Source organism: Mus musculus, chromosome 7 (genome assembly GCF_000001635.26).
Source record: "Mus musculus strain C57BL/6J chromosome 7, GRCm38.p6 C57BL/6J".
In the NCBI taxonomy this organism is placed as follows: Eukaryota; Metazoa; Chordata; class Mammalia; order Rodentia; family Muridae; genus Mus; species Mus musculus.
Window position 1 is genome coordinate 29,859,516 of NC_000073.6, and position 19,927 is coordinate 29,879,442.

Here is a 19,927-nt window from a genome sequence, read left to right on the forward strand (position 1 = left end):
CCAACATCCAAATATATGAGCCTGTGGGGGCCATTCTCCTTCAAACCAATGAAGTGGAAACTTAAGGGTTCTTTGAAAGTCGTTTGGAAGTGGATACAGGTGAAAGATAACACAGATCATCATGAGCAACTAGTCAATTATTCCAGAAATATGTAGTGACCCTTCACAAACAAACTACAGTGGCTGAATCTCTGTTGAGCAACCCCACATGTGGTATAAAATCTCATTACCACAGGTATAAATCACCTCACAAATATTGCGATTGGGGGGAGAGAGGGAGGAAAGAGGAGCGGTTTGGAAGGAGAGAGGGGGAAGGGAGGGGAGAGGTGGAAGGGAAAGAGGGAGGGGTGAGAGAGAAGGTGGAGGGGAGGGAGGGGGGGGCAGGCATTGGCCCCAGCCATTGGACTACATTTCCCAGAGCCACCGGGAGCAGAACGCCGTTTCCGTTTCCTGGCGAGAGTTCGGGGTACTTGCGTCACGAGAGGGTTGTGTCTGGAGGATCTCCTAAGCATCCCATAGAGCAGGCTGCCTGTAGTGGAGCCCGGCGCAGGAGGCGGGACCCTGAGCTTCCCTCGGAGGTGAGCGTGCTGAGGAACGTCTGGAGGACGTGTCTGTGGCATTAGGTGGCGGTGTCTCCCGTGTATACGCCACAAGCCTGTGCTTTTGGAGCCTGTTGCGACCCTTGGTTTGTGGTTGGCGTGCTGTGTGTGAATGAGTTGTGACACACAAGGGTGTGTGTGATTGTTGCTTATCTCACTAGAGATGTTTCTGGGACTGATGGTGTCGGCCCACGTGTATGGTGGAGAAACGGTGCTGTTATAGCGAGGTATTTAGATGTTTATGTCACTCTGAGGTTGTTGATGTACCTGGTATCCTGTGCATAACTGGCTTGCCTCGGAAGACATGTGTGATAGTGTCACTGAGATTACGATTGCTTGTTTCCGTCGCCTGTGACTTTTATAGTGTTCTCCCATTTGGGTGACTGTGTGAGTGCGTGTGTATGAATGTATGCGTGTGTGTTTATGTGTGTACGTGTGTGTATGTGTGTGACTGTAGGATGCTGTGTGCTGTACTCATGATTGTAAAGAAAGTAGAAGTTCACCCTTGTAAAAGAATGTCGCTGACAGTATTTGTCCCTGACAGAATGTTTGGTTATTGTACATGCTTGGGTCCTATATACGAGTTAGTGCTCCAACGGTGTAGCTCTGACAGTGTAAATTGTGACACTAGCAATGTGACTGTGGAAATTTTCTTGTTTCTACCTGTGATCCTTCCCTGATGTGGTAGGGTACAACGGTGAAATTTTGTTGGAATTCATGGGGGGTCCCCACCATGAATCTACCAAAGGATCCTGAGTTGCTTGTGACTTTGTCTCTCCCCAATTACTCCCAGAATGTAAAGACTTAACCCCTCTGTGGGGACGGAGGAAGAGGTTGTCTCTAATTCAGAGTATATGGCAAGAACAACATAGCATCTCATTTAACTTTTTTATTCTCAAAGTACAACACAGAAGAGGAAAAATGGCCATTGTCCATCTAGAAGGGAAGTTTGAGGTAAGCAGATATTTGTCTCCTCAACAGCCTTTATCATGTCAGAAAACGATCTTTGTTTTACTTTATTGTTGTTTTTGTGACTGTCTCCTACCCAAGTCTTCTCTTATAATGGAGGAACAAGGCAATTTATTTATTCCTATTTACTTATTTTTGAGGCAGGTCTCTGCCTGGTTTGAACCTCTTTATGTAGTACACACTGGCCTTGAAATCATAAAGACCCATCGTCCTCTTCCTTCCAAGTTCTGGGTTAAAGGCATGCATTAACTCAATGGCATTTGATGTTTATATTTTGAGAGTAATGAAAATGTGTAATTTGTAATAGATGTTTTCCAATACTGGATACATTTATAAAGAATGGATTTGATGCTCAAATTAAAAGAAAGAGCATTCTTGTACTATTTATGTAACTTTTGGGAGAATTTAGCTTTTGTTTCAGTTTTTTGTTTTGGTTTTGGTTTGGTTTGGTTTTCTTTTTGAGACAGGGTTTCTCTTTGCAGCCTTGGCTGTCCTAGAACTCACTCTGTGGACCTGGCTGGCCTTGAACTCAGAAATTCCCCTGCTTCTGCCCCCTGAGTGCTGACATTAAAGGCATGCGCCACAACCACCGAGGGTCTTAGCTTTTTTAATTTTTATATTTTCAGTACCATCTTGCTTTATAGCGCCAACTAGTCAAATTCTTACTTCAACCTTCAGTTTTGTTTTGTTTTTGTTTATTTAGTAAATGAAGTCTTCTATTTGTGTGCATTTGAGTGAATTTGCTCCATGTTGTATGCAGGTACCTGGGGAGTCCATAAGAGGGCACTAGAGCTTCCATTACAGGCAGGTGCGAGCTGCCAGATGTGGGCGCAGGGGAACGAAACTGGGATCCTCTGCCACTGCAGACTTCATTCTGTTCTGTTTTGGTTTTAGACAGGGTCTTGAGTCGCCCAGGTGAGGATCCTTGAACTCTTGGTCCTATTGTCTCTGCCTCTTAAGAGCTGAGAGAGGATAGGCCTATGGTCTGTTTTTTGTTGTTGTTGGTTTTTGGTTTTTTGGTTTTTTTAGCTATTGAGTGGAATTTTAAAATGAGAAATTAGACGCACAGCTCGAAAGTCGTTATGTATCAGCCGTTTCCTTTCCTGAGCCATCTGTCACTCACAACCAGTATCCACTTGGCTTTTGTCTCTAATTGCCTTTAACCCGTGAGATGCCTTCTTCCATTTTCAAGTATTTCTAATAGATCTGTTCTTTCTCACTTCTTCGTGTGACTTGAATCCTTTTAAATTTACCAAGATTTATCTCCTGACCTACAGTCTGGGGCGTCGTAGTAAATGTTCCCTGGGCAATGAGGAAGACTGTATTCTTCTGCTGTTAGGAAGAACAGATGCCGTTGGGGTCAGGTAGACTGGTTGTGTTGTTTAAATCTTCTAGACATTTACTGATTTTTTTAAAAATTTATTTATTAAATGTATCTCTTTTTCTTCAAAGGTGATCCCGGTAAGCCACATAGGGGGAAGCTGTCCTCACCATACCAGATTTAGTACACACAGAACGCTTTGCAGTCTTCCAAGGGAGTTGAAGCCCTCAGCCGTCACGTCCCATGCACACCTGCATCCCTAGCCCAGGCCCCTCCTTTCTTACATTCTTCTCAAAGGGTAAAACCTTGAGGACATTAATCCGTGCTTTGACGCGGGTCTCAGTTCTTCCCACCCCAGCCTGAGCTCCATCTTCCTCGCCTTTGTGCTCAGTCTAGAAGATGGTGGGAAGCTTTGGTTCAGTGTTCTCTTGGCAATGAGAGGATTTCCCCCCTCAGGGTTGATTTACTCTCACGGTGAGGTTCCCTGGAGGAAACTCAACAGCGGGGGCGCTGGCACTTTATCCCAAATTGCCCTGTGCTAACACTAAATGGTTCATAAACAGTTAAAAGTTTAGCCGTGACTTCCCTGTTGGCTCATTGCCTTAATGCTGGTAGCCCTGCCCCCTCAGGCCCTCCCACTCCGGGGAGTAGGTATTCTGTGCCTGTATCAGTTATGTCAAATACTTGATGTTATATAAATGGTATATAAATCCTCTCTATTGCTACTGATTGTGTTTTCTCAACTGATGCTTCTACTTACTGAAAGATGTTACAATTCCCTTTTTTTATTATTTTATTTATTTATTTATTTTTTTTTGTTTTTCGAGACAGGGTTTCTCTCTGTAGCCCTGGCTGTCCTGGAACTCACTCTGTAGACCAGGCTGGCCTCAAACTCAGAAATCCACCTGCCTCTGCCTCCCAAGTGCTGGGATTAAAGGCGTGCGCCACCACACCGGGCGTACAATTCCCTTTTTAAAGTAGCTATTTATGTATGTGGTGGGGTGGGAGGGGCAGACACGGGTGTGGGCCTGCCATGCGGTACACGTGGAAGTCAGGGCAGCCTCAGGACTTGGTTCCTGCTTTTTTTCTACGTGGGTCCTGGGAATACAGATCATGTTGGGAATTCCTTTAACTGACGAGCCATCTTGTTGGCCCACAATTTCTAACTGCAGACTGCCTTTTCCATTAGTTCTCTTGATTTTTTAAGTTTGAATTTTTGATATTTGACATACAGTCAGGGTTTCTGTGTAACAAGTTGATCTTATTTTTGTTACTTACTTGTTGGTGAGCTGGTGGGTTTCACTGGGGTTGCTTATAAGAACAAGCAACCATAAACTGCTTATAAAAATCTCCAAGGAAGGGTGTGGAATTGATCTTATTTAAGTCTAGCATTACCTTACTTTTCTTTTTATAATTAAAGTATATTTCCTCTAAAGACCAGATAGCTGGAACTTGCTTTTTAAGTTTTATCACTTCCCAGGTTTAGAATGTTTAAATTGTTGCTAATATAATTTATTTTAAGCCCTTTAGATATACAGGTGTGTGTGTGTGTGTGTGTGTGTGTGTGTGTGTGTGTGTGTGTGTAGACAAACACTTTCCTGGGGAAATGGGACACACACACATCTACTCACCCCCAGTAGGAGCCCACAACCAATGTACGAATACCAGGAAAGTCCAACTTGGTGAACCAATGAGTTTTATTGGAGTTATTTACAGGAGCAGAAATGACTCAAGACAGCCGCATCACCAAAGCCCACCCTGGATGACAGCTCACCAAAGCTGGGAACTGGGAGCTCACTGCCTGTAGGCAGCCCGTGTTGGAGAGTGGCTTTTCCAAGTGACTCTGTTCTTAGACCTCTTCTAGGCAGCTCAGCTGGTTTCTGCTTCCAGGCAGCTAGTCTGGTCCCAGTCTTATTTGTAGCTCAGCTGGTCTGAGAGTCTTCTGCTGCTTGGCTTGTCTCTACAGTGCCTTTCCAAAGCTGCAAAACCCTCAAAGGCTAGCATTACATCATCTCTATAAGCAAACCTTTCCCAGAGGATGGGCAGGGCAAGGAACATCCTGAACTGTCATCTTCTAACAAGTGGTGGGTTTACAGCCTTGGGGAAGCTCTCTGGAAGTCTGCTCTCACTTGTCCCCAGCAAGTGTCAGGTGAGCCCAGTAAGAAGATACTAAAGTCAGACATAGGCAGCGTCTGGTATAGCATGGAAAGGGCCCATCCATTCGTAACACCTGCTTCCTTTCCAGGTTGGAGACAAAGCCTGGATAGGTGCTGCTAGCTCAGTCAGGTCTTTTCTCACTTGATGTGCACAGACCTCCTCAGGACCAAAGGCGGGCGTCCCTGCTGCACCTGCTCTCCCCTGCTGCACCTGCTCTCCCCTGCTGCACCTGTTCTCCCCTACTGTCCCTGTTCTCCCCTGCTGCACCTGCTCTCCCCTGCTGTCCCTAATCGCCCTGCACTCCCCTGCTGCACCTGCTCTCCCTGCTGTCCCTGCTCTCCCCTGCTGTCCCTGCTCTCCCCTGCTGTCCCTGCTCTCCCCTGCTGTCCCTGCTCTCCCCTGCTGCACCTGCTTTCCCCTGCTGCACCTGCTCTCCCCTGCTGCACCTGCTCTCCCCTGCTGCACCTGCTCTCCCCTGCTGTCCCTGTTCTCCCCTGCTGTCCCTGCTCTCCCCTGCTGCACCTGCTCTCCCCTGCTGCACCTGCTCTCCCGTGCTGCACCTGCTCTCTCCTGCTGTCCCTGCTCTCCCCTGCTGTCCCTGCTCTCCCCTGCTGCACCTGCTCTCCCCTGCTGTCCCTGTTCTCCCCCGCTGTCCCTGCTCTCCCCTGCTGCACCTGCTCTCCCCTGCTGCACCTGCTCTCCCCTGCTGTCCCTGTTCTCCCCTGCTGCACCTGCTCTCCCCTCCTGCACCTGCTCTCCCCTGCTGCACCTGCTCTCCCCTGCTGCACCTGCTCTCCCCTGCTGCACCTGCTCTCCCCTCCTGCACCTGCTCTCCCCTGCTGTACCTGCTCTCCCCTCCTGCACCTGCTCTCTCCTGCTGTCCCTGCTCTCCCCTGCTGCACCTGCTCTCCCCTGCTGCACCTGCTGTCCCCTGCTTCACCTGCTGTCCCCTGCTGCACCTGCTCTCCCCTGCTGCACCTGCTCTCCCCTGCTGCACCTGCTCTTCCCTGCTGCACCTGCTCTCCCCTGCTGTCCCTGCTGCACCTGCTCTCCCCTGCTACACCTGCTCTCCCCTGCTGTCCCTGCTCTCCCCTGCTGCACCTGCTCTCCCCTGCTGCACCTGCTGGCTCCCTGGGTTAGAGTAGTCCTGGGTTGGCATGGTGGCTGTCGGATGAGTTCCAGGATGAGCAAACCTCCTCTCTTTTTGCTGGAGAGAAGTATACCCTCCTCTGGGGTACACTACATTTGCCTTTGAGGAACCCAGACAGACATCTTCCTCTGCCTTACCCTTTACTATCTATTCTAGACTGCTCTCTCTTTTAACTAGACTCTCTCTTTACATGCTGGTCTAAGTCACTGAGATCTGCCGAAGCCTTTCCTACTTTATAAGGATCTTGTCCACCCGAAAGGCTTAGCAACAGTGCTAAGGCTGGATACCAGCCTTGAGGTCCCTGCTGGGTCCGCCTTTTCTTTAATTCCTCAGTGAACACTGTCCAGAGAATAGGGATTCAAACACGCTTCTCTTTTTCCTAGTCCAAGTAGCACCAGTACCTCTTCTATGGTCCTTCTGTTTGTGAGGAGCTCAGATGGAGATAACCAAATGTTCCTAGTGCTCTAATAAGCCCGTCTGTCAGGACTGACTTCCCTCATTCTGCCTCAGGCTAAGCTGCCTTTGCCGTAAGGAGGGATGAGAAGTTACATTGCTGTTTTTCTTCCTCCACAGCAGACTGAACCCATCTGCTCCCATGTCCCACAGCCTCACAAGCCAGGCTCTGACAGGCTCTTTCATTACTTGTTTAAAGAACTCCCTCCACCCCCCACCCCCCACCCCAATTCCAGCAGTTCACTGCTGGGCATTTCCTGATAACACTAGTTTCTCGTATGATACCATGGTTAAGGCCCCATCTGCAGGCTACAGTATAGATTTTCTCTCTCTACTAAAGGTTGGACCTGAGGGACATCTGCTTTTTCCACCAGTCTCATCCTCGCTTTTCTTATTTACTTGCCAAATCAGGCTAACATGGTAGCTGCATCTGCCTTTCTTGTTGCAATGGCTCCTTAACACAAACAAGTTCCTGCTTGCTGCCATCTTGGCCTCAGAGGCATTTCTGACTACACACAACAGTGGCCCAGCAGCCTCTGCTGCTACTTACCAGCAATCTTAACCCTTGTGCGCTAATCTCAAAGACCACAAAATTCCCTCTAAACCCTTAACTATTTCTAGTCATCTTCGTGTTCATGTGGTGAATCTACTCATCAAGCAGGCATGCCACCTGTATGCCACATGGATGAAGGCTGCCATCCTGGGATTCCTCTACTAGACGCTCCTAAGCCTGCTGTTAAAGGGACCAGAGTTTAGGGGGTGACCCCTCCCAGACCCTGAACTACAGACCACAGCCAAACACCTGTTTTCACAGACCCTTTATTAGGTGGAAAGGAGAGTCTGAAAGAAGCAGCAAACGGCCTCATAGATGATTTTTTTAAGAGGTAAAAGGGGGAGATCTGTGTTAGACTGGGCTGGGATACAATGGTGTTTTGATTGGATGTGTTAATTAGAGTAGCCAAATGGGAGCTTTTGATTGTTGGATGGGACCTTGGTGATCAGCCTTAGGTATGGGTCTGGCTAACAAACAAATCAAGCTGTGAATCTGGTCAGTTTCAGGAACTTTCTGAAGCTATTATAAGTTGCTTACCTCCCATCTTAAAGAGCTGCCCTGAAGGATGGTCAGTTTCAATCTTGGAGGAAACTGTTATACAACAATATACATTTGTATTTGTATACTTATACATATGTGTGTGTGTGTGTGTGTGTGTGTGTGTGTGTGTGTGTATGCATATACATGCATACATACGTACACATATATTCTTCAAGAAGAGTTTGGCAGTGTTGGACATAAAAAAATCATAAAGTCATAAGAAAGTGACAGAAGAGTTAACAATGGTAGTGCACTGCCACATAGGTGTTAGAATCAGAACTCTGGAGTTCTGGAAGAGCAGCAAGTGCTCTTAACCACCGAGCCATCTCCCCAGCCTCAGCCTTTTGGAACAAAAGCTAAGCATACATGTGTGATCATATGTATGTGTAGAGTAGAAGGCGTATTCACAAACAGCCTTCTGTAAGTATCTGTTATTGGCAAGTGGAAAACTGCAAGCAGTGTTTTTATTACTACCCTGACGTTTTGAAATGATTTCTCAAACTCAGTAAGATTTCCATAAAATAAAGTACAACAGTTCTTCAGTTAACCTCATTTGCGTCTCTGGAAGACTCACCTGATAATAAAGCTACCCAGTAGTAAGGAAACAGATAAATTCATCAAGTCGAGAAAATCATGCAAAAATTCTTCACATGAGAGTGACCCAGATGTTTAAAAACACTTTTTTTCCAGGTACAGTCCTTATTTTGCAACTCACAAACAATTCTAGGTGTCACAACCTGGGGAACATCTAGACAGACGTTGGCAAATGAATGTACATGTCCATTTTTGTAATAAAGTGTTATTGCTATGTAACTGATATTCTTGCCTTCTAATGCAGTTGTGTAAGATCACTGATGAACTAATAACAGTGGGCTGTTATTTCTATCTTTTTAAGGAAAAGGTTCATTTGGACTCATGATTTGAAGGTCAGTCCATTGTGCTAGATAAGGTTAAATATCAACAACAGGCGGCAACTTGTCACTTGACATCTACAGTCAGGAAGCAGAGTGATGTTCTGTTGTCTCTATTTTTGGTTTAATCTATTTAGATATGTCAGAGCATCTGTAAGTTTCATTTTAGGAATGGTAGAAAAATCATACTTTGTACATGGAGAGCATTGGGTTTGACCAAGTTAAGAGCCAGCAAGAGCAGGACAGTGGGGGCCCCACACCTTTAACCCCAGCACTTGGGCAGCAGAGGCAAGCTGATCCCCGTGAGGTAGAGGTCAGCCTGGTCTACAGAGTGAGTCTACAGACAGGCAGACTGTCTTAATAAAAAAAAAGTAAAATAATAAAAATAAAAAAGAGCCAGCAAGAGTAATGATAAAGAGGTCAACAAAGACAATTCTGATTTACTCAGTTGGAGCCATGCAAAGTCCTGGCCTCATGATCTCAGGTTCTGTCCAGCTCTGCCTTTTCTAGGCACCACACTCCTCTAAGATGCAAACCTGACAGGTTGCTTGGTGGGTGGGATTTTTGCACATGTTCAGTTACTTCCTTTACCAGGCAGCTCTGTTACCTGCATAGTTCTGGAGCCCCTGTCCTAGCTGTGTCCTCTTGAGAATATTCTCCCATGCTGTCTCGTTCTCATAATGGTATTTGTGTCTTTCTAATCTAGCCTGTATTTCTGTACCTACTCTAAAATGCATTTGGCAACTTTTAAAATACGAAGGATTTTTATTTTAGGGGTATGAGTGGTTTTCCTACATGCATGTAAGTGTGCCATATGAGGGCAGGGACTCCAGCAGTCAAAAGATGGCATCGGATACTCTGGAACCGGAGTTTCAGATGGTTCTGAGCTATTGTGTGGTGTTGGAAACCAAACCCAGATCCTCTGAAAGAACAGCAAGGCTCTTAATTGTTTTTAAAAGATTAATTTTGCACGTATGAATATTTTGCCTATTTGTATGTACGCATGCCTGGTACCCTTAGTAGTCAGAAGGCACTGGAACTCTGAAAGTGGAGTTGGGAAGGTTGTGAGCCACCACTTAGGTGCAGGGAACTGAACTGCAGGCCTCTTCAAGAAAAGCACGTGCTCTTGACCAGTGAATCATATCTCTAGCCCCACATACAGCATCTCTGACTGGTCTAACAAAAGATTTTATAAGGTAAAGATCCCTCTGGTTTTATAAGATAAGGAAGATGGTGCATAACAAAAAGAAATCTTTCAGTTTCTCAGCATGTGGCCTTGTTTGTTTGAGACAGGGTCTTTCCATGGAACCTATGCTGGTCTTGAACTTGCTTAGACTACATTGGCCCCCAAACTCTCTGTGTATCCCAGGCTGGCCTCACACTAATCCTCCATCATCAGCCTCTCATGCTGGGGTTACAGAAAGAGCTCATGCTTTGTACACCTTAAGGTTAGAAACTGGCTAAGGGCTGGATACAGAGAGATGAGCAATGTATAACTCACCCATACTGATACTTGGATAATTTTGAAACTTAATATTATGTTCTGAGGTTGAATATGTATACTTGGGATAGATATATTTCCATCTTCCTATTGTTTAGATGGGAAAAGGTTTTAAGAGTGATAAATAGTAAAATTTAAAAGTAAGAAACACAGTTCTAGTAACCTGAAATTTTCATTGATGAAAATTAGTCTACTTATCATGATTGTAACAGTAACTTTTATTCTGTAATAATTCTCATCTCGGAGGCTTACTGCCTCCATCTACTAACCTAGGCCTATTCCTGGAAACTTCTGGCCTATATACAATCTTATCTAGGCCTAGAATATTTTCATCCTCTGAGACTTACTGCTGAATAAGCTCACCCTGTCTATTTCTTCCTGAGCTCTGTCTGGCAGGTTCAAGTCAGCTGTTCTGGCTCAGAACTTCTCTCCAAGCTGACTGATTCAATCTGGCTTCTCTTTACATCTCCTCAATTGCTCTGCTTGACCTCAAACTAACTTTAGCAAGTTGTTCTAATCTTCTGGCTCCTTCTTATTCTCTGGCCTGTGGCCAGTTTGTTCTCTCTCTGCAACCTGTCTCTGTACAACTAGCCCAGTAAAACTGCCTCCTTCCTTTCTTTGCACTGCCTCCCAAGTAGCTTCCCTTTCTTCTGCTTGTGAGAGTTGGGTATATCCTATTCCGTCAAATCTTTCTCTGGTTCATCACTTTGCCTGCCACTCAATTAGACATTAGTTTCAAACATGGCTGCTTCTTTCTGCAAACAAATATTACCTTCATTGTTTGGGATTAAAGGTGTGTGCTAAGGGTTGAGTCATACTGCAATTAGAAATAGTTTTTGTTTGTTTTTGTTTTGCTTTAGTAAATAACCCAATCTTGGGGTTCACAATGTGACCAAATACTCTGCAACACTTAATGGCTCTTCCGAAGTCTATAACACATGATGGTTCTTCTGAAGTCTATAACACATGATGAGTCTTCTGAAGTCTATAAAATTATTAAATACTGGTGACACAAAAAGTGCATTATGACAAAGTACTCTTTGTGATAACTGTTCTTGGCTGTCAACTTGACTACATTTTGAAATTAACTAAATCCCCAAAATAGAGGGCACACCTGTGAGGGATTTTGCTTAATTTGAAGTGAGACAATCTTTGCATCCAGATCCTTTGAGGTAGGAAGACACACCTTCAATCCAGATCTAATCTGGACCATTCTGTCTGCTAGAATCCTGTATTAGGACATGGAATAAGGAAGTGTTTGCTCTTTGCCTTCTTGCTCTCACCTTGCTAGCAAGTGCATTTCTTCACTGGCATTAGAAGCTACCTCATCAGGATTCCTTCATCTACAGTTGAAAACCAACTGAGTCAGTGGTTCTCAGCCTTCCTTATGCCACAACCCTTTAATACATAAATTTTAATACATAAATTCCTCATAATTTTTTTTGCTACTTCACTAACTGTAAGTTTGCTACTGTTATGTACTATGATGCAAAATATCTTTGTTTTCTGATGATCTTAGACAACCCCCACCCCTTTCCAGGATTGGTTTGTTCTAGCCCTGAGGTCACGACCCACAGGTTGAGAACCACTGAACCCTCATGGGCTGAGCAACTGTTGGAGTTCGTCAAAAGACCCTCACTCACAAAGACCACAGAAAGTGCCATCACTGCAAACCACATGAGGATTTTTATGTTGGGGACCCCCCTCTCAGCACGCAGGCCAGAGGAGTGACCCAGAACAAAGAAAGAACACACTTTTTATACCTTTGTAAGGGGCAGATAGGGGCAACATGGTATCTGGCTTATTTTAATTGGTGTAGCAAGTAACCTTTTCAGGTATTGGTTGGTTTGCATAGTGACTACCTCTGGCGTAGTGACTCACTTTGGTTGCCCCCATGGTGGGTTATTATGATTTGGTCAGCAAAGCAGTAGTACATTTTGAACTTATGGGTCAGCTATTAACATTACAGTTATTAACATCCAGGGAATTCTGGCAAGGTCAGGGCAGTTTGTGGTCTTCCGTCAGAATTCAGTGTGGGGCAGGATAGGGTGATTTCTCTGGGAACTGCAATCTTCTTATGATTATTTCTCTGAGAACAGCTCATTTTGTTTTGGCAGCTATAGACTCAGTCATTTTGACCGCTATGTTTTTGAAAGTCCCTTCAGAGGGGAAGGGGCTGGTGGTCTTGAACTTATTTTGGACATTACACAACTACTGGACTCCTGGACTTTCCATTCATAGCCAACAATTTTTGAATTCCCTGAACCACAGCCTGGAAGTCATTCTAATATGTATATGTATATGTATATGTATATGTATATGTATATGTATATGTATATGTATATGTATATAATATATATTAGACTCTGAATCTGGATTGTGAATTTCCAGCAGGGGAGAATGGGGACCCAGAGAGCATGCAAGGGGCTTTGAAAACCCAGAGTTCCTCTTGCCCTGAGCTTTTATTAGAAGCAACAACATCAAAAGATACAATGTATGCATTGAGCTATGTTTACAAGGAATAAAGTGTTTTGCTTAATCAATCACCGGGGATAACAAAGACAGGGAAGTATGGAGGGAAGATACATGTGAGCATAAGAAATCAATGTCAAGAAACAGCACATCGCAGGTTCCTTAAGGGAAGCATCGGTTGTACACATAATTTCGCTTTGTCCTAAGTGTGCCTCATACAGGTCAGAGTGCTCTAGATGTAGAATGTGTTTCTTTCTCAGACAAGGCTGTTGGCAACCAGGTTACCATGGATACCACATGCCTGCCATCCCAACACTACAGAAGGTGGGGCAGAAGGATGAGGAGGCCAAGCAAGTAATGATAACAAAAAGATTTTACAGAACAAAATTCAATTTTTCCTATTCCAAAACATAGAGAGATGAAACCACATTTGTATAATAACCCAACCTACATGTTTTTACAGGGTATCTATCTGTATATGTTGTTTCATAAAAGAAACTGGGACACTATATAGACCGCAGTGATTCCCAGAATCACCTGTATAATGCAAGGTTTTATATGCAGAAGATGATACAGGAAAAACCGTGTTCTCACTTCCTGGCTTAATTCTTTGCTATCTGTACTATGTCAGAGCCTTTAACCTGTTTGCTTGGCAGTGCCCGTTACAAAGAACTCCTTTTCATCTCCCCTCCATTTAAGGGATCATATCCTTAATTTCTATAGCTGATACTTATGTTTGTTTGTTTTCAGAAATCAGGGATGTTTAATGATGTTGCTTTTGACTTCTCTAAGGTAAGAGTGGAAACACTTCGCCTCTGCTCAGAGGGACTTATACAGAGATTATCTTTGTAAAGTATAGTAACTCAGTGTCAGTTGGGAATTCATTTCTGCTCTTTGTATCTCAATGCCTACATTTTAAAAATATTTATTTTATGTGTATGAGTGTTTTTCCTACACATATGTATGTATGTGTACAGCATGCATGTAGTGCCTGTGGAGCCCAGAGGGGCATCAGATCCCCTGGAGCTGGAGTTACAGAGGGTTGTGAACCACCATGTGGGTGCAAGAGCAGCCAATGCTATTAACCTCTGAACTCTCTCTCTTTAAATTTCTATGTTTTAAGTTATTCAAAAGCATCAGTTGAGCTTAGTGTCTATCTTAGCACTCCAGAGGTTGAAGCAGGAGGATTGCAAGCTCCACACCAGCCTGGACTACATAAGATGAGAGAAAGAAAATGGAGAGGCTGCCTGCTGGGTTTAGACCCGCACTGGCCAGTCTCTTGTTCCTACACTGTAGCCCTCAGCATCTCATCACTCTCATTTAAAAGCTATCAAAAATTTAAGCAGGGATAGCAAATCACAATCTAATCAGGTAATAAAAATATCAAAACTGTGACCTCCACTATATTCATTTTCTGATTTGTTAGAGTCTGAGTTAGTTATTCTGGTGTATGTTTGGACATCTTTAATTTTAACAACTATATGACATGATATTTATTCCCCACTAGAGTTTGACAATCACTGGGCTTTTTTAAATCACTATTAGAAATTATTAGGAAGAGATTTGTAATAGATATAAGCATGGGGGTTAACAGAGAAATGCTCAGGGAGTGGATGGTTCACACCCAAGAGATGGTATATTTCTCTGGAGAACAACACCAAGAACCATTAATTTTGGAATTGTTGTCGTCATTGTTGCAAATAGCACCATGACTGAAGCCCAAGCTGTTTTGTATTGTTTTGTTTTAATTTTGGACAGCAGCATCAAAATTACTTTAGTTGGTTTTTTTGTTTGTTTTGTTTTTTACTTTTTTTTACTATGGGAGATTATAGAATAACATAGAATGGAAAACAGTATTATTTTAATGAAACTATGTAGTAAATTTTGCTGTAAAATGTACAAATGGGACATAGTAAGCAATCGTTAGAAAACATTAATATATACTTGTTATTTCTTATAGATATTATTTCCTTCTTGTCTTTTCTGACATATTATTTCTATTTCTCTGAAGTTTCTTGCTTTTCTCTTATCTTCCAGGCTTGCCCTCTGAACAAGGACTTGTCTTCAAAATAGCACACCAAGGGATCAGAATTGTGTCAGTGGGAAATGAGTGAGACATTCGAAAACTGTATACCTAAGACTAATTCTAGAAAATATTTGGAAGTCAGAGTTAGAGAGGGAACGAGAAAATCCGAAGGAATATTACAAGCAAGAGATGGTAACACATGACACAATGTCCGTTTTCTGCCCAGGCACGCGCCTACCTCAGCATCCACGGGGTTACTCTACAGAGAAGCCCTATAAATGTGAGGAGTGTGGCAAAGCCTTCAGGCGAGCCTCACACCTGTCCCAGCATCAGAGTATTCACACTGGTGAGAAACCCTATGAATGTAAGCAGTGTGGGAAGGCCTTTAGTCGTGATTCCCAGCTAAGTCTTCATCAGAGACTTCACACCGGTGAGAAACCCTACACATGCAAGGAATGTGGAAAGGCTTTCACTCAAAGCTCACAACTTATTTTGCACCATAGAATTCATACGGGTGAGAAACCATACAAGTGTGAAGCCTGTGGGAAGGCCTTTATTCGAAGCTCACAACTCAGCCGCCATCAAAAGGTCCACACTGGAGAGAAACCCTTTGAATGTAAAGAGTGTGGGAAGGCCTTCACCCAGAACTCACAACTTACTCTGCACCAGAGACTGCACACTGGTGAGAAGCTCTACGACTGTAAGGAGTGTAGGAAGGTCTTTACTCAGCTCTCGCAGCTTATTCTCCATAGAAGAATCCACACTGGCGAGAAACCCTATGAATGCAATGAGTGTGGGAAAGCTTTCATTTGTGGCTCACAGCTCTCGCAGCACCGGAAAATCCACAATGGAGAAAAGCCATATGAATGTAAGGAGTGTGGGAAGGCTTTTATTCGAGGCTCACTACTTATGCAACATCAAAGGATTCACACTGGTGAAAAACCCTATAAATGTGACGAGTGTGGAAAGGCTTTTATCCGTGGTTCCCAACTCACTCAACATCAGAGGGTTCATACTAACGAAAAGCCTTACGAATGTAAAGAATGTGGAAAGACCTTCAGTCATGGCTCACAACTAACTCAACATCAGAGAATCCATACTGGTGAGAAGCCCTATCAATGTAAGGAGTGTGGGAAAGCCTTTAATCGCGGGTCACTCCTTACTCGACATCAGAGGATTCACACCGGTGAAAAACCCTACAAATGTAAAGAATGTGGAAAAAATTTTAGCCGGGGCTCAGAACTTACTCAGCATGAGAGAATCCACACGGGTGAGAAGCCCTATGAGTGTAAGGAATGTGGGAAGTCCTTTATCCGTGGCTCCCAGCTCACTCAGCATCAAAGAATCCACACAGGTGAAAAACCGTATGAGTGTAAAGAATGCCGAATGGCCTTTACCCAGAGTTCACATCTTTCCCAGCATCAGAGACTTCATACCGGTGAGAAACCCTACGTGTGTAGCGAATGTGGGAAGGCCTTTGCACGTGGATTGTTGCTCATACAGCATCAGAGAATTCATACTGGCGAGAAGCCGTATCAGTGTAGGGAATGTGGGAAGGCTTTTATCCGCAGTTCACAGCTCACTCAACATCAGCGAACTCACACTGGAGAGAAACCTTATGAATGTAGGGAATGTGGGAAGGCCTTTGGTCATGGCTCTCAACTTACTCTGCATCAGAGGGTCCACACAGGTGAGAAGCCCTATGAATGTAAGGAGTGTAGAAAGGCCTTCACTCAGAGTTCACATCTTTCTCGGCACCAACGAGTTCATACTGGCGAGAAACCGTATCAGTGTAAAGAATGTGAAAAGGCCTTTACACGTGAGTCTCAACTAATGCGACATCAGAGAATTCATATCCGTGGCAAATCTTTGGACTGTAAGGAATGCCGAATAGACTTTAATCATCATTCGCAAATTTTTATATGAGTTAATTTATACTCTGCTAATTAATGTAGCTTTCCCTGGTCATACATTATCAGTGAAGAGTTCTTACAAATGTGAATATGGGACTGTGAATTCAGCATTTGAGAATTTATGTAGGAGAATAGAAATGCTGATGTAATCCACATAGGAAAACCATGTGTTTACTTGTTTACATTGTATTACATTTTAGCAAATTAAAGTAGGGAAGTGAATCCGTTGCTGTGATATAGAAGGTCTTTAGCAGAGAAAATTTCTCTATCACATTACACAGGTCCTATCAGTTGGTTTCCTTTGTTACATTTGTTATGACTAACCTGGCTTTCATGTAATCATTTGTAATATAGATCTAAGATTCTTCTAAAGATCATGTTTTAACATGTAAAAGCACTTGGATCAGCTCCTTTCATATCATAAATATTAGCTGCTATTTTCATTATTTGCATGAAAGGAGGGAACGGATAAGCATTATCATTAAGAAATCTTTCGTTATTATTTGGGAGGCTTTATATACTATCATCAGTGTGAGAAAGCTTTCATTCAGATCTTATTTATTATAGAAGGGAATTTATACTAAAAAGAAGCCTTGGTATCAGTGGGTTATTGAATACTATGGTTACAGAACTGATTTGTCACAGAGTCCCAAAACTTACATGTTTCACTATCTCTAACTTCAACTCAAGAATATTACTTATACATGATAACTAAGCACTCAAGATAAACCTAGGAAATGAAAAAGACTTGAATGTGTAGTTTTGTGAACTAATCTGAAAGTACAAAATAGACAACTTAGAATAAAAAACAACACATGATCTTGTATCAGAGATCGGTGTTCGACCCAGTTTTCATCTCTTTTTCATCATAAAACCTAGGCAAGACAAAAACCTCCCATACACAAAAATTTAGTCTCCATTGCAGATCAACAAGACGAAAATGGTGTCTGTATGACTAGAACACTTTAAAAAATCCATCCTCTCTGCTTCTTTCCCTTCTTAACACTGTAGACAGTGAGGCAGAGCACAGACGGCCTCGTGAGGGGTTGGGAGTGGTCTCTGGGTGTTACTGATGGCTGAGTCTGCAAGCCTGTTGATTTGTAAACAGTCATGGTAACTCTGCTTTGCCTCTGTGCTTTACTTAAAAGTAAAGTAGCCCTCAGACTGGTTGATGCTCTCCGAGATCACTGAATAATAAAACTTCCCTTAAGGACAAGAAAGAGTGTTTTATCTGGAAATGGATGCTGTAGATAACAGAATCTCAAGGCTTGAATGTAAGGCTCTGGGGGCTGGGGGTTTACTGAGCATGAACTACGAAACTGAATAATCTTATTTTTCAGGCAGAACATTTGATCAGCCTGCATCCCTGTGTCTCCTACAGCAGACCTAGTGCCAATCTAGGCTGCAATGTTAGAGAAAATGGTAGGAATGATGCAGAACATACACGTTCAATAGTTCTCATTGCTTCAAGAAATGTCTGGGCCGGGCAGTGGTGGCGCACTCCTTTAATCCCAGCACTTGGAAGGCAGAGGCAGGCGGATTTCTGAGTTCGAGGCCAGTCTGGTCTACACAGTGAGTTCCAGGACAGCCAGGACTATGCAGAGAAACCCTGTGTAGGGAGCCATTCTGGACTTCCTGATCAGCAGGATGGAAGTCGGCTCCAGGTAGTAAACAAGCCCATGTTTGGTGGATGGCCCGCCCTTAATCCCTGATTGGCTGAGCAAGACTGCCTGGTGAGGTGATGTGACCTGTGGTGATTGGTGGGGGCGTGGTTGTGGCTGGAGTGGAGAAAAACATTTGTAACTAGAGAGGCTGGGGGATTTGAAGTAAGTAGCTGCCTGAGTAAACTGCTTTAAGAAGAACCGGTGGTTGTGTTCGAGTGGGACGCGACAACCCTGTCTCGAAAAAACAAAACAACAACAAAAAAGACATTAATTCAGAGTAGATGTAACCAGGCCAGGGGTGCATCCACAGATAACGGATGCCTTTAACGCCAGCACACAGGAGGGAGACACAGGTGGATCTGTGTAAGTTTGAGGCCAGTGAGGGCCACATAATGAGATTGTATTGGTCTTCTTTTTTTTTTCTTTTTTTTTTTTTAAATTTGTTTAGAGACAGTTTCTTTGTATAGTGGTAGCTGTCCTGTATCTCCTTTGTAGACAAGATTAGCTTTGAACTCATAGAGATCTGCCTGCCTCTGCCTCCCAAGTGCTGGGATGTGCTCCCTCCACACCTGGCATGTTTGGTCTTCTTAACTGAAACGAATGAACTGACTTAAAGGAAGAAATTGAACAAAGAAAGAGACCACAGCCCACGCCTGCAAAGGTAAGTAAGTAGCCAGCAAAAACCTTCAGTGTTTATATGCCACCCCCACCCAAGTTTATTCTAAAGGTTGTCTCATTTATTTGAGTGCTTGTTAGAATCCAGTCATTATTCTTGGTATACCAAGAAGGGGTCTTAGCAGGAGGTGGCAAGATATCGAATATGTTAAATGCAAGCATGGTGGTGCACCTGCAATCCCAACACTTGCTGGTGAAGGTAGAGAGCTGAAGCAGGAGGATTTAAGGTTCTGGGTTATGCTGGACTAAATAGTAAATTATGGACAATTCTTGACTATATAGAGAAACCCTGGTAATAGAGTGAAAGGGTCATTAAAAAAGAGATGGAGCCCATGAAGAAGAAGTAGGGCCAAGACCAGAAAGACTAAAATTAAGTTTATGAAAAGAGCATCCCAGGAAGGTTTTCCTATGTGGATTATATTTTTACACTTCTGTTTTCCCTTTCATCAGACAAGTATGGCCCACATTTCCAGGACATGGGAGTGTTGTGGAACATCGGAGGGTCTAGGAACTCTATGCAAGGGTGTAATAGGACAGCGGGTCAGAAAGGTAGCCAAGGGCTGTGTCTTACAAAACTCTGTAAGCAGTTTTTACTTTATTCTGAGTGAAATGGTCCCATCAGAGGGTTTTGAGCAAAAGGCATGACATAAAACTTCTGGTGGTGTGCTGTGGCTTCTTCCCGCATCTGAGGACTCAGGTCAGTTGGCAAAATGATGTCAGCTGAGACAGATCCATGAGCTGAGACGACATGACGAGACAAGATCCATGGAACGTGTGACATTTGGAGGAAATATAAATAGTACTCAACAGACTGTAAATGAGGCTGGGCTTGGCTTGGCTGGGCTTGCTGGTAGAGCTAACTGTACAACGCTTGTGGGTCTTCACTGATCTTCACTTTGCTGAGAGAGGCACAGCCATGTTCCTGTTGACCCTGGTCCCTCCTGCTGACTTGTGCTGATCCGGCTGAGGCCTGGCTGCCTCTGCTAGGTCAAGCTACTGTTGCTTATTTGTGTTTGCTATCCT

At 43.8% G+C, this 19,927-nt stretch overlaps 1 protein-coding gene across 5 annotated transcripts; it reads left to right on the top strand.

The window, feature by feature from the left end:
• The first annotated feature begins 451 nt into the window (after positions 1–451).
• On the top strand, positions 452–17,787 carry Zfp420 (zinc finger protein 420). 5 transcript variants are annotated; one of them, NM_172740.2, is made up of 4 exons: positions 464–578; positions 1,501–1,553; positions 13,377–13,418; positions 14,664–17,787. In NM_172740.2, exon 4 carries the CDS (start codon positions 14,842–14,844, stop codon positions 16,576–16,578), a length of 1,737 nt encoding a protein of 578 aa, NP_766328.2. In that variant the 5' UTR covers positions 464–578; positions 1,501–1,553; positions 13,377–13,418; positions 14,664–14,841; the 3' UTR covers positions 16,579–17,787. The 5 variants fall into 5 exon arrangements, with proteins under 5 accessions (XP_011248838.1, NP_766328.2, NP_001351547.1 ...); XM_011250536.2 differs by lacking the exon at positions 13,377–13,418 and having other exon boundaries at positions 452–578; positions 14,664–17,781; NM_001364618.1 differs by lacking the exon at positions 1,501–1,553 and having other exon boundaries at positions 497–578; positions 14,664–17,781.
• Positions 17,788–19,927: the final 2,140 nt, after the last annotated feature.